Here is a 15,345-nt window from a genome sequence, read left to right as displayed (position 1 = left end):
TTTTGAAAATAAGGTGGGTGTGGAAATAGAACAAGTGGGTGGAAATAGCAGCACCCATAAAATATCACTATTTATTATTCCCGATCAATAACGTTATGACAGACGTAATAAGGATAACACTTGCACGTGATATAGCATTATTAGTCAATATAACTTCTTCTTTTTTTATTGTTTCTTTTATTTATTCTCTTTCTTTTTCTGTTGCCGACACCCAAGAACATGCAACTTTGTAAAGTCTTTCTTATCTTTTTAAACATTAAAAATAAATAACTTTGTAAAGCTCAAATTATATAATAAAAATTAAATACTCAATAATTGGTGCATGAAGTACAAGTCGACAATAGACAATCATGAACTTTCTGAATTTTATCACCTCAACTCAACCTTATCACTTCATTACCTTCTTGGCTTTTAGTACTTCACTACTTCCCTAAGTACTTTAATGTTTGATCCCACTCTGTTTCCATTGTAGATGATGTCGTGTTTACAATTATTAAAGTGAAAAAAACAAAACATTTGAAATTGAAACCTCCTAGACAAACCAAAAACAAAAAAACAAAAAAAACAGAAACACAGAGCTAACCTAGATGAATGATGAGTCAAATTATAACAGTTCCTCTTCCTAGAAAATATAATCTTAGCAAGATTTCCCAGAAATTTCCCTGATAAATTGATTAATATTCAGGTCAGAAGAACCACCATCTTCCACTGCTTTCTTTGCTGCTTCCTTCAACTCCAAAGCTCTCTTCTTCATTTCTTTAGCCCTTGGCCCATCCACAACCTCCTCAATGCATCTTCCCATTTCTTCTGAGCCAGCAATCCCATCTTCCCCAACCCTAATTCTCACACCAACCCTAAACACATCAGCCAAAAGCTTGGCATTTGTGGGCTGATCAGTCCACTCTGGATAAACTACAACAGGCACACCAGAGGCCACAGTCTCAAGTGTAGAGCTCCACCCACCGTGGGTCATGAAGCAAGCCACTGCCTTATGCATAAGCACCTTCTCCTGAGAGCACCAGTTGACCACCATGCCCCTGTCTCTGGTCTCTTCTAAAAACCCAGATGGCAATTCACCTAACTTCATCTTGGAGCCTTCCGTTGGGGCCTTTAGCACCCAAAGAAATGGTCTTTTGCTGGTTTTCAATGCCATGGCAATGTTGTCTATCTGAATTTGTGACAAAACGGTCACTCTGCCAAATGAGGCATAAATAACAGAGGAGATTGGCTGCTTGTTGAGCCATTCTATGCAGGACTCTTCAGCCTCCCACATGTCAATGTGAAGGGTATTGTTATCATCTTCTTCTGCTCTGCCCAGTATAAATGATGAGACCAATGGGCCAATTGGGCGAATTGGAATGAGTGAATCCATTGAGTCTATGATGTCCTTCTCGAGCTCATAAAACGAATTGCCCAAAACCCAACTTGCCTTCTCTGAGCTCTGAACTGAATCTGATATAAGCTTCTTAAAATGGAAAGGGGTTGAAGGGAGGATAGTGCTAGGAAGATCTTTGACTTCTAAATTTGGAATTCCAGGACAACCAGAAATCTCACTTGGGTTCATTTCAAAGCTTGGATCAAATGGGTTGATTTTTTTAGAGTATCTGTAAAGAATTGAAAAGGTTGCACAAGATTGGTTCCAAAGCAACGCACAAGGGATGCCAAGTTCAGCTGCTACATCAGCAACCCAAGGAACAAAGGGGTTGAAAATTATGCAGGAAATTGTTAGTTTCTTGACGAAAGTGAGGTTTTTGATGAGGTTTGAGAGGTTTTTGGAACCTGAGATTTGAAGGGTGGTCAAGGCCTCTCCACCCTTCTCACGGTTGAATTCGGCGGTGAGCCCATCTGAGAAGAACTCAAGGTTGATTTTGTGGTTTTGGGTTGTGAAAGTGTTGAAGTTTAGAAGGGTGTCTCTTGCAGTTTCAGTTATGGCGAGAGTGATAAAGACACCCTTTGATGCTAGACATCTGGCGAACTTGAGCATAGGATTCATATGAGCTTGTAGTGCCACAACCAAGAGAACATGTGCTTCTTCTTTATCAGCCGCCATGGCTTTTTTGTTTTTGTGAGAGAGAGCTAGAGAGAGAGAGAGAGAGAGAGTAGCAAAACAATGGCTAGCTACTTAGCTACTTCAGCTTGAAGATAACATGGGGGAGTGAGGGATTTAGGCAATGACAAGTTTAAGATGTGGTCTTTTTTTATGCCAAGTAAGGTGTCTAGTTTAATAACTTAATCCTTCTTGTTGTTTGGTAGGGCAGAGAGTATCGTTTATATTTGCTCCCTTTTTGTATCCGGATGCCTCCTCCATCGTGTGGTCAGCCTATTTTTTTGCCCTTTATTTCTTAATAAATGTTACAAAGGAAGAATAGACTAGATTTTGATGCCTTGTATATCTGTGGGTAAAATAATGAGAGGTTGATTTAATTTACTCTCCATTTGGATGAAGTAATTGAAAATTACATAAAATTCTAAAATGACGGAATTTAAATTTCCATCATTTCAAGTTAGACGGCATAAGGGGGTGAGACAACCGCATTAAATACAATTTTATTTGATTTTTAGTTTTGGAAGTGGATTAAGCCGAATCGAACTGTGCTCACCCCTTACTTTTAAACAAAAAAGTCTTGCCTTTAATGATAAGTAATACCAAGCTACCAACAAATGTATTATCTAATGATAATTTTCTTCTCAGTATTGAAAACTGTACGAATTTCAACATCAAAGCTAAGCTGTGTGTGAGAGGAAAGAAAAGACAGCAGCAAAACAAATGGCTAGATAGATATAATCATATAACTAAAACAACATAAGGTCAAAGGCAGTGAAGGGACACTGATTAGGCAATGACTAGATGCCATATCATATTATATTACCCAGTTGCTTAATTAAATCCTCCTTTATTTTGTAGGCCAGAGTATCACTCATTTGTTGGCTTTCTGCACTCTCATTTTGGATCTGGATGCTTCCTTCCTTCATCGTTGGCCACCACATGAACCTCTCTCTCTCTCTCTCTCTCTCTCTCTCCCTCTCTCTCATTGAGGCCCACAAAAAATAAAATAAAAATAGACTTTGATGCGGGTCCTCTCTACCTCCCTAGCACAATAATCTTGCATGCTATATGCATGGAATGTTTATTTAATCTATAACAAATTAATTTTTTTTAGGACATCTCTAATCATCTTCCTTATTTTGTAACTTTAACTAGTACTTCGTCTATACACATTATGGAAAATAGTCGTGACCTTTCTTATATTTTTAATCTCTACAAAACGAAAAATGAAGTGTTTTCCTCAATTATAAATTATAATAAATTACATAAATAATTACTTTTTCTCTCCTTAAATTTAAAAGCCTTCTGAGGTCGGGTTGTTTATGTGGTTGGGCCCGATTGTCTTTATTTTTGGGAGTGGTAGGGCTAGGGGTATGCCATTTTGGGCTAACCTTTGTATTGCCTGGCCTTTGGGCCTTATTGTATTTATTTGTATGGATTTTTGAGAAAAGTCACATGAACTTATACATCAGTTTCAATTTGTCACCTTAAAGAAAAATTTAAGCAAAATGTCATCTTAAGTTTTCAAAATCCATGATTTGTCACTTATCTTTAACATCATTCAATTTTCCATCCATTTTGAAGGGTATTTTAGTCTTTCCAATATGTAAACCCTCTTTTTTATATAATTTAAATGTAAAGCTATGTAAACCCTCTTGTTTAGAAAGACTAAAATATCCTTCAAAATGGATGGAAAATTGGATGATGTTAAAGTCAAGTAACAAATCATGAATTTTGAAAACTTGAGGTGACATTTCGCTTAAATGTTTCTTTAAGGTGACAAATTGAAACTGATGTATAAGTTCAGGTGAGATTTCTACAAACATCCCTTATTTGTATCGTGATTGGCTTTGTTCATTCTTCTTCCACATTCCTCTCCCATACTGTACATAACTTTTTTCTTTGTCTGAGTTTGGCAAAACTAGTTGAGTCCCACCTATCGTCATAACTTTTAAGAATCTCTTTCTTTGACAAAGAAAACAAAACACCCATTGCTTTTCTCATCCTTCGAATAATATTCAATTTGTTGTGGGCAGTCTGTTTTGCAAATGGAAATATATGTAGGAGTTAAATAGAATTTCTTTACCAAATTGTTATTCGATGATTTAAGAAAATTCAATAATTAAGTAATCAAATTTGAGAGTTTTCTGAGAAAGAGCTTGTGAGAGAGCTGAATTTTGGTTGTCCAAAAAAAAAGAGCTCAAATGTGCAGGTACGAGAGAAAGAAGACGAAAGATAATTAATGTAATTGTTTATGTGGATAAGGATATTCTGGCAGTTTAGAACCGGTTCTCCCATTCCGCTTTCCGCTTTCTCTTGGCTGATTCACCAAATGGCTATGGCTGGCAGCAATTTCTCATAAAAAGATGATTTTTCTATTTTTACCGAACGGGTTGTGTGTAGCCCAAGATTTTGAAGAAAGTGATTTTGACCCCAAATAAGTAATACCAAACGGGGACTAATATAACTCAAATTCAATCAAGCAGTATAAAATAAAATCACACCATAGAGGTTTGCCAAAAAAGTCTTGCATTTGCTTGTCGTATCGCATTCAACGACTATCGTATATAAGATTTGAATTCAGAATTTCCTCCAAGAAACGCGTAAATCAAATTATCATGGGATCGGGGACCACTTAGTCATGGGGTTCTACGAAATGAGTGGTTCCACATAAGATTTACGTATACAATGAGATAATACATGAGACTAAATTAGTGCACAGCCTTGCCATGCAAGAAAGGAGCAGAATGTGCTTAAGTCTTGGATGGAGTTGCAAGGAAACCCAAACAGACCTGCCTTTTTTGGTTTGTCAATAATGGTAGGCTATAAAAATGTGTGAAGTCCTTAATCTCCTCTAAATAAATTCCACCAATACCATTACGAAGAAAAACATTTTTAACACAGTATACTATATAGTATATACCTTAGTATGCTCATACGATACGTCAATCGATTAAAAAAAATGTCATGTATTAAAACTAAAAGACAGATTTAGTTTACTTACATGCACGGCAACTGAAAAACAAAGTTTTCTTCTTTTTCTTAATTATAAAATATGAATAAATGGTGTCTAAATCAATGTAGGTGTATAAGTATAGGTATTTAAATATGAATGTGTATCTTATCATGGAGCTACTATGATGGCTATTTTGACACAAATAAAATTAAAATTAAAAATGTAGGTAGTCCATATATGATTTAATGTTTACTCTTTTTTTCTTTTTTATAGAAAGACTATATATATTATAAATACCCAAAAAAATAATCATTAGATTTTAAACTAATAACTTTAGCTAGCCCACTTGTTGAAAAATTTCTAATTCTATCTTGCTAAACTAGTGCACAACTTTGCCATGTATGAAGACATGAGCAGGTCTTGAAGGGAGTTACAAGGAAACCCCAAACAGACCTGCCTCTTTTGGTTTGTCAATGATGGTGGGCTATAAAAATGTGTGCAGTCCTTAATCTCCTCTAAATAAATTCCAATACCATTACGGAGAAAAACATTTTTAACATAGTACGTATCATACTATATAGTATAGTATATACCTTAGTATGCTCATACGATACGTCAATCGATTAAAAAAAATGTAATGTATTAAAACTAAAAGACAGATTTAGTTTACTTACATCCATGGCAACTGAAAAACAAAGAGTTTTCTTATTTTTCTTAATTATAAAATATGAATAAATGGTGTCTAAATCAATGTACGTGTATAAGTATAGGTTTTTAAATATGAAGGTGTTTCTTATCATGGAATTGCTATGGTGGCTATTTTGACAAAAATAAAAATGTAGGTAGCCCGATTGGCCCCTTGCCCAATTGATATATTACAACTAGGAAAATTGACTGGTCATGAAAATTCCAATAAATCGTTTAAGTCACGTTATACTGCAGCCATGGAATTCAAATCAAACAATGCATAGTCTAATTTGACCTCTTTTTTTCTTTGATTCTCCCCAAAACTACAAGAACTTTCTGATGGCTTCATAGCAGCCGGCTAGCTAGTAGAGGATATTCAATACTGTTTCCACCATATATATATATATTATTTTCTTCCTCATTTTCTAACTTGGACTCGCAACCAATCTTTCCAATTCTTTTTCTACATGTTAGCTAGAGATCAAGAACCATCGATGTTACTTCCTAATTGCAGCACATGAACAAATGGCATGCCATGAAAGATTGGAAATGTCACGTTCGTTTGAATTTACATGATATATGTTGCATGTCAAGTATCTTAGTCAAACAAGCCTCGTCTCACAGTCTAACTTGCTTACCAGGTACCGAGGTTATAAATAGGCCAGACCAAATACTTCATCATGCAGATCACACAAAACACAGACCAACAATATACTCTCTCTCTCTCTCTCTCTCTCTCTCTCTCTCTCTCTCTCTCTCTCTCTCTCTGTTTTTCAATTGTCCAATACCAACATGACAACCAAGTTTTTCAGTTTGCTGCTTCTTTTGCTGAGCTCCACATTCATTGCAGTAAGTGCTCGACCTTTCAATATCATGAAGCACAGAAACTCTGATCGTAGAGCAATTGGAGGTTTCTTTGATGGTTTATCTCTTGAAGCCATCAAAGAATCGGGCCCTAGCCCAGGTGTGGGGCACCAGTTTACCAATCAACAAACCCTTGGAGGGATTAAAAGTTCAGGCCCAAGTCCAGTCACAGGAAACAAATTCACAAATGTGGAGACTCTTGGAGGCATTAAGGATTCCGGTCCAAGTCCTGGTACTGGACACAAATTCCCAGATGTTAAGACTCTTGGAGGGATTAAGGATTCCGGCCCAAGTCCTGGTACAGGAAACAAATTCACAAATGTTGAAACTCTCGGAGGAATTAAAAACTCGGGCCCAAGCCCTGGTACAGGAAACAAAGTAACAAATGTTGAGATCCTCGGAGGGATTAAGGACTCAGGTCCAAGCCCTGGTTCAGGAAACAAATTCATAAATGTTGAGACTCTTGGAGGGATTAAAGACTCAGGCCCAAGCCCTGGTACAGGAAACAAATTCACAAATGTTGAAACTCTTGGAGGGATTAAAGACTCAGGCCCAAGCCCTGGTACAGGAAACTCAGGCCCAAGCCCTGGTACAGGAAACAAATTCACAAATGTTGAAACTCTTGGAGGGATTAAAGAGTCAGGCCCAAGCCCTGGTGCAGGAAACAAATTTACAGATAACACCCATCAATGAATATTCGTGATCATCTCAATAGAGACTAGAAATATTCATTATGTATTTTCTTATTTACATTTTTTTGTTGATTTGATTTATATTTTATGCTCCATGTATCTTCGAGATAAGATAATTTATGTTCATGTCATTTCATTTTATATTTTTCTCGCAAATTTTTCTTTATCATGTAAGTAAGTTTCCATACATATTCCAACTTTTATACAACGGAGCTCATGTACCCATCCCATTTTTACTTTTTATACTAATAGCATGTTTACTAATCCATAATTGGATTAGGATGAATTGAATTGAGGATGAATTGAATTGAGTAGGAGTTGGATTGAGGAGAATCAGATTCCATATTCCTATTGAAATTGTTTACTAAATCATATGGATTGAAGGAAGTTAGATTCCGAATTCCTATTGAAGTTATGTACTAAACCATATGGAATTGAGGTAGAAGTTGTACTAATTACTAAAATGTCCTCGTTGTTTGGTTAAAGTGGATGGCAAATTTGGAATTTTAAAAAGTGTGTGAGGATATAATGAGTAAAAAAGATGAATTCCTAATGGGTTAGTTCTCCATAAATTAAAATACCATCTCCCACCCAAGAATTGAATTCCTCCAAAATTAGGAATTCAATTCATAATTTTGTATGGGCCTCACTTATTTTTTAACTCCTTGATGTAAAGTAAACGCATAAATCCTCCATAAGTGGAATTCAATTCCTGATGAAAATTCCAATTCATGGTTGGTAGACACACCATAAATTGAGAGACTCAAGTTATGAATGACAACCCTAATGAATAAATTGTATTTAATAGAGCCTTTATTCAAATATAATATTTTTTCTAGAATATATATATATAGTCCCCTTCTATTGAGGGATTCTTTAAATAATTTTATTTAAGGGACACCCTTTAGGGTTCCCTACGAAACTTTTTTCAACGATCCAAATTATTTATTTTTCACATATTCATTCGGAGATCATCCTTACAAAAAATCATGCAAATTGAAAATCATTAAGGCATCTAATTGAGACCAACAAAATCAATGAACACAGTGCATCAAGAAAGTACTTCAATTTCAATAATTTAATTGAGTGGTCAAATGATATCAGATTCAAGTGATTTTTTTGTAGAGATGATCTTTGAATGAATATCTACAAAATAGACAGTTTGGATTAGTGAAATACAATGAGGAATGAGCCCTACAAGGGTGTCTTTCAAATAACTTATTTGAGAGATTCCTCAATAGAAGCTATATATATATATTAATATTATATATGTAGATATGAGGCTTTCTTCAATAGAATGTCTTTTATTGTATATGAAAGTCCACGGTAGTGATAAACACACTTTCATTTGAATATTTTGTAATTTTCTTTATTTTTTTTTTTATAAAAATAATAATCTAAACTATTCTACTTTATGTAACAAGAGAATCAAATTCAAACTCATATGGAAAGAGATATACACACTATCTCTAGCTGACCTAACGCACACGCACGCACTCTCTATGTTTTATAATTTATTTATTTATTATTATTATTATTTTTTTTTTTTTATCAAAGTGAGATAACTTCATTGAAACAACAATGTCATAATACAAAAAGAAAAACTGGACTTTAGTAACAAGTGTGGCCTCATTAAAACCTTGTCTTTAAAAACTCCCAAATGGAAGAAAATTCGGTCAAGAAAAAAGAGTATTTAAGAAAATAATTTGTCATTGGCCAAAACATCATAAATCCCTAAAGGACCATTATCTAACCACACTTGAAAGTCCTAAGACAGGAGCGCCTGCTTAACCAATAGATGAACAACCTAGTTACACTCCCGTAGAGCAAATTGACAAGAAATATGATCAAAACGATTAAAAAAGCCCCTGATTTCATCTACCCCCACCAACCAGCTTTTTTTTTTTAATGAAGAAAAAGGAGGAAAACCACCGACCAGCTTTGCTCATAAGTTTGAAGATTCATAATAATCTCTTTTGCATCCATTTACAAAATGACATAACGATGCCCCATTTGACTTTAATTTTTCTTTTGTTATTTCAATTGGAGTGCTGCTATTTCCACCCTCCAGTCCTATTTCCCCACCCACCTTATCTTCCCACCCACCATGTAAATTTGAAAAAACATAATCCTATTTTTACACCCACCATAATTCCTAAAATACCCTTTAATTATTAATTCAAGCAAATTCTCCTTACTTTCATTCAAAGCATGCTTCAAACCTTCAACCCCTATCAATCAAAACGCGTGGGATCCTCTGTAAAGTATTATTAAAAATTTTAAAAATAAAGAAAATCGCTATCAATGTTCATCGTCTCTCCACCGAACGAAAACAATAACGAAGAGAAATGCCATAATTAAAAAAAAGACGAAGAGCAAACTGAGCAAATGGAACAGAAAGCCTGTGCCCTTGGGTTCAGAAACTGAGGAGAAATCTAATGGAATTGGATTGGACCCAGTTGGAAATTTTGAAGCTTTATTGGAATTTTGATTTGGGTTTGGTCGGGATGAGGGAGAGAGGGAGGGGTTGGGGTTTGACAAGGATGAAGGAGAATATATAGGTGTTTTTTTTAATCTAAGGTCCTTAAAAGTCATTTTACAAATGGATAAATTTGTTTTTAAATTTTGAAAATAAGGTGGGTGGGAAAATAGGACAGTTGGGTGAAAATAGCAGCACTCTTTCAATTGTAAAAGCACGAGGATAAGAGGAAAAATAACAAATGGATAAAATATTAGAGTGCTGCTAAACGAACCCTAAAATTAACTGAGTACACCCTACTACCAAACTATTTATTGAATTACTAATTTACCCTAATATAAAATGACCAAAAAGGATATATTGAATTGTGAAACAAATGTAATTTTAATAAGTACACCCTACTCTAAAAAAAATAAAAAGTACACCCTACTCACCATATTCAACCAAATTGGACTTTTTTTTTGGGTTTGTTTGTTAACCTCAATAATAATAAAAATGAATGATTAGGGAGGGACCAATCATAAAGCCAAGCCGGATTAACAAATGTGTCCAGAGATGGGTAAGTTAAGAATGGATCTTGTACTATGAGACAACCATCACAATGTCTGTCTGATTCATATAGAAATTGCAGAATTAATGACAATGATGATATTTCTTCTGAAAACTTTTCAAACAGAAGAAAAAATATGAGTCCTAGACTTGTGACTCCGCATACAAAAAAAGGTTCCAGCCAACCATCTGCATTTGATTCTGAATTTGAATGAGGTTCCAGCCAACCAAGGCCAACATCGCTGCAAATTTAAAGGCGACACTACACTGTGATTCTAGTTACTCCACTTCACACTGTATTCTAATCCTTGGCCACCAAATGAACATGCTTATGCTTGTTCTCAACTTTAAATCTGAAGCTTGAATTGATCTGGCACAAAACAAGTAATATGATTAAAAATAATAATGTAAAGGTGGAGCCAATATCAATAGATACCATTTAATTGAAGGTACTAAATAAACATTGGATAGGCAAACCTTTGGATCAAGCAGATCACTGTATCACTGAGTTTGGCTTCATCATCTGTTATGCCTGATTCTTCAATAGCCTTCAGAACAAGTGTTTTCCAGTTTCCTCATCTTCAGGACTCCATCATTCTGCACCAATGCATACAAAAAGCAGATTTGAGTATATATATATATACACACACAAACAAAGCTGTTTTAAGTTTTTATAATGGTGTATTAGGATGTAATGGGGGTATTTTTGGTAGTTAAATAGGGTAAACTTAGTTAATTTTACATTTTGATTTAAATATTATGGTGTACTTAGATCATAGGGTGTACTCAGTTAATTTTAGGGTTCATTTAGCAGCACTCAAATATTAACGTGAAAATTGTCTCCTAAAACCGAAAAAGTAAAAATAATAATAATTTACAAACCCTCCCCCAAAAAGAGAAGTGGAATTATTAGAGTGACAAGTCGGACCAGCATTTTTGTCCTCCCGCGGTTGACTGTTGGGTCTGCAAAAATGGAGAACTCGTCGACGAACGACTCCGCCACCAATGGCGACGCGCCGCCGTTAAATTCCAGCCTCTACTCGGAGGGAGAGATGATCCTTGCGTACGACGCCAAGGCAAGCCACTTTTCCTTTCTCTTCTCCAACCTCCATCTTCTTTAATCTAACTGCCCCAATTTTCTGAATTCTTTATTTATTTATTTAGCTCTGCAATTTTATTAAAATTTACTAGAGCTGTAGTATTATCAAGATTGATCGATTAGTTTGTCCAATGCTGATTGCAATCATGAAATTTTGTTCACCTAGAAATGCTTTAAACCTTATGCCGGAAATTTGATACGAATGTTTTTTCTTTGCATCAATTTCTGGTTTTCTGTATGTTGAGATTAAATTATGCTTCGTCTCAAGTAGCTGAATTTACTCTCTCTTTCTCTGCTGTAATTTTCATGTAAAACAACTATAACCTTTCCCAACTCTTTTTTTCTACTTTTCTTTCTAGTTTCCTTTTTCTTTTATTGCATTTATACACATGATCATGTTATTTTCTACATTCAATTATTCTCTGTCTATGCAGAACTGCATATGTTTCTTCTACTCACAGATGAAAAATGCTTCCTTTGAGAACTGTTTCATATTCTCCTTAGGTCTTATTAATGTTTTCTCTTACTGCCATTTCTTTGATGGGCAATTTCTGGGTTCTCTAATTGTTAGGACACTGTCTCCTTGGAAAATCTTGTCATGAGTCAAATTCCCTCAATACTAAGGAAGCAAGTTGTTGATGATCCGGAAGTTGTTTATCAGCAGGATAAGGTACATATGAACTGTTAGAAGCAACTTCTCTTGGTTGTCATTTAACAATGATAAAGAATGATGCTTTCATGGTTAAATTAAATATGCCTTTCAAGAATCTATTTGGTTCTTCACATGTATTCCGTTATCGAAGTACCTCCAACCTTTCAGAGATACAATTTAGTGTTTCAATACTATATTGATTGCTGAATCCTCTGATCATTTGACTCCCTTGAGGAGTAGCCCAAATGCTTTTTGAGTTGGATGGAAAATAGGGGTGGTTAAATAAAAATATGTGTATTTGAAAATTTAATTGTGTTTTGACATTTTACCATATTTATGTATGTTTTCTCAGTTGACTTCGGTGCACGTCAATAATCTTTTTCTTTTTCTTTATATGGAACCTCTACCTGGGACATTATACAAAATAAAATACTAAGGAAAGTAAATGATGGGTTAGGATTCTATGTCATCAAATTGGAAAACAATTAAAACGGACCTAATTATTTCCCGTTCTCTGCCAATTCCTTTCTCAAATTTTGCTAGCATTTTTTAGCAGTTAGACCAAGAAATAAGAATAATGTTTGAGGCCATGTGCTGAAACTAAAGAATGCAGCATTCAAATTCTAAATGAATATGAAATGATACAGTTTTGTATTATTATTAGCGATCGTTATGGTTAAAATGGTTGGATATTTTTCACCAGGGCCTTTTAGGAATGGATACTGGAAGTAGTAGTCAAGTCAATGAGAGTAATAGAAAAGGGAGTAGACGTGTATGGACCAAAGAGGAGGAGGATGCACTTTTAGACATCCTAGAGGAGCTGGTTGCAAAGGGCCATCGTGCTAATCGTACTTTCAGAGCTGGTACATTGATTGTAATAGAAAATTCCTTGCGAGTTTTGTGTCCAGGATCAGGACTGAAAGCTAACCCACACATCGAGTCAAAAATTAAAAAGTTGAAGAAGCAGTTCAGTATAGTATATGACATGGTCAACAAAACTGGGTTTGGGTGGAATGATGTGAGGAAATGTGTGAAGGTTGACAGTGAAGAGACATGGAAAGCATATCTTCAGGTATGATAATATTGACTTCATAGTATGATCCTTTTTGAATTGTTGATAAATGAAGTGTCAGTTCATAACGTATGTTTTACCTGTGATATTACATTTGTACCATAAGCACTAACGTTTGTTGATTGAACTTGTAGCATCACAAGGAAGCATATGGGTGGAGGGGCAAACATTTTCCACTCTATGATAGACTTGTTAGAATATTTCAGGTGGACCACGCAAATGTAAAAACATCCCAAACTCCAGCTGAGAAAATTGAAGAGATAAACTGTGATGAGGTTAATGCAACTGAATTTGGGATAGAGGAAGACACTTGTCCAAGATCAGTTGACCAAAACTCAACTACCAAGCAAACGGATCAATTGCATTCCTCACAAGGAAAGAGGAGAAGGCAAGATGATACTGGAGGTAGTAGTGAAATCCATGAGACAAATAGAAAAGGCAGCAGACGTGTATGGACCAAAGAGGAGGAGGATGCACTTTTAGGGATCCTAGAGGATCTAGTGGCAAAGGGTTATCGTGAAAATGGTACCTTCAAATCTGGTACATTGACTCTAATAGAAAAAGCTTTATGCAATTTATGTCCAGCATCAGAACTGAAAGCTAACCCACACGTTGAGTCAAAAATGAAAAAATTGAAGAAGCAATACCGTCTAATATATGACATGATCAACAGAAGTGGGTTTGGGTGGAATGATTTGAAGAAATGTTTGGAGGTTGACAGTGCAGAGGCATGGAAAGCCTATGTGCAGGTATGATAGTATTAACTCTATCCTAGGCTAATAAGCCTAATATATTTTGCTTTTGATTTTTTGTTGTTCAATGAAGTGTCAACTTATACATATGTGTTACTTGTAATCTCATATTTGTAGCATAAATTATACTAACGTTTGTTTACTGAACCTGCAGGATCACAAAGAGGCAGATGGGTGGAGGGACAAATATTTTCCACTTTATGATAGACTTGTTGATATATTTGGAGTTGGCCATGCAACTGTAAAACCATACCAAACTCCTGTTGAAAGAGTTGAGGTGATGAACTATGATGAGGAGATTAACTGTGATGAAGATATTGACTGTGATGAGGAATCAACTGACGTTGGAACAGAAGAAGACGCTTATTCAAGGCCTGTTGACCAAATCTCAACAAACAAACAAACAGATCAGTGTTATTCCTCTCCACGAAATCGAAGACAATGTGGAGGTTTAAGTGTTGCGTTAGACGAAGTTCCTGCATCATTCGTGGAAGTGATAAAAGCTTCAAATGAGCAAACGCGAGTCTTACGTGAATCACTGCAATCCAAAGGTAACGAAGCAGGTGAGCTGTACCGTGAGGTTAAACCTATGGGGCTTTCTGTTACGGATCGAGTTAAAGCATTAAGACTGCTTGTGGCTAATCCTTTGTATGTTGAACTCTTCCTTACCTTAGATAATGAAGAGAAATTGGAATTTGTTAAGCAACTCATTGATGAATCATCTAAGAAATGAATTGTATGTTGTGGGGATTGTATTTGAACAAGCAAATTTGCTGAATAATTTTTAACTCATCTTGCACTGATTATGGATGTATTTTCTGACGGATGTTGCTGATATATATGCACCAGCAATACAATGTTTACAATTACGTCCTTAGCAAAAGTTTGCTGAATTTCTTTTAAAGTCAATAAATTTCATGGTAAGTTCGAGGTCAGTCAGTAGTCTCGGTATTGGGGGATCCCAGGCTCGAGTCATCTGCCATGTTTTTCATTTTCTTATTCTTACGGTGACACTCTCGTGTTACTAATACACTCATATTATAGCATGTGTATTTATTTAGTAATTTTATACCTTGCGTTCATGACATATCATTCAAGTTGTCCATCTATATAACACGTAGATTAATAACACCACGCGATAGTATGATAGTAAAACCCAATTATCTTTCCACAAAAACAAACTCTTTGTAGCAAAAATCCTTAAGATCTATTAACTTCATTTTATTTTTCTTAATTGGTTTTATTTTCCTCCTCGTGTTAAAGATTTTATGTCTTAATATGTTGTACTAGATCCTCATAGGCAAATTGTCATTCCATGAGATGTACACTCATGCAACAAATTGTAACTCACTAACCAAGAGGTCCTAAGTTAAATTTCCTCTCATATGCTGATTGGAAGTATATAAAAAATTTGTAAAGGACCCACTATTGTAATGATTTGGAACAATTGCTCCTCCAGAAAAGGTCATGGATTCGAGTCTTAGCATTCATATAGT

General features: G+C 35.3%; 3 protein-coding genes across 3 annotated transcripts; 2 read left to right on the top strand and 1 right to left on the bottom strand.

Annotated features, from left to right (window-relative positions):
* Positions 1-271: 271 nt before the first annotated feature.
* On the bottom strand, positions 272-2,275 carry LOC110769986 (UDP-glycosyltransferase 84B2-like). The gene has a single exon (XM_021974056.2). The coding sequence runs from the start codon at positions 2,048-2,050 to the stop codon at positions 638-640; it is 1,413 nt and encodes a 470-aa protein (XP_021829748.2). The 5' UTR covers positions 2,051-2,275; the 3' UTR covers positions 272-637.
* Positions 2,276-6,367: 4,092 nt separating this feature from the next.
* Positions 6,368-7,489, top strand: LOC110769987 (uncharacterized). Its single transcript, XM_021974057.2, has one exon. The coding sequence runs from the start codon at positions 6,483-6,485 to the stop codon at positions 7,245-7,247; it is 765 nt and encodes a 254-aa protein (XP_021829749.2). The 5' UTR covers positions 6,368-6,482; the 3' UTR covers positions 7,248-7,489.
* Positions 7,490-11,178: 3,689 nt separating this feature from the next.
* Positions 11,179-14,652, top strand: LOC110769988 (uncharacterized). The gene is made up of 5 exons (XM_021974058.2): positions 11,179-11,350; positions 11,945-12,043; positions 12,729-13,097; positions 13,232-13,846; positions 14,004-14,652. The coding sequence occupies exons 1-5, from the start codon at positions 11,246-11,248 to the stop codon at positions 14,580-14,582; spliced, it is 1,767 nt and encodes a 588-aa protein (XP_021829750.2). The 5' UTR covers positions 11,179-11,245; the 3' UTR covers positions 14,583-14,652.
* Positions 14,653-15,345: the final 693 nt, after the last annotated feature.

The sequence above is a fragment of the Prunus avium genome, chromosome 6 (assembly GCF_965620075.1).
Source record: "Prunus avium chromosome 6, drPruAviu1.hap1.1, whole genome shotgun sequence".
Lineage (NCBI taxonomy): Eukaryota > Viridiplantae > Streptophyta > Magnoliopsida > Rosales > Rosaceae > Prunus > Prunus avium.
Note: the sequence above shows the minus strand (reverse complement) of the source record. Positions and strands in the feature narration are given on the sequence as shown.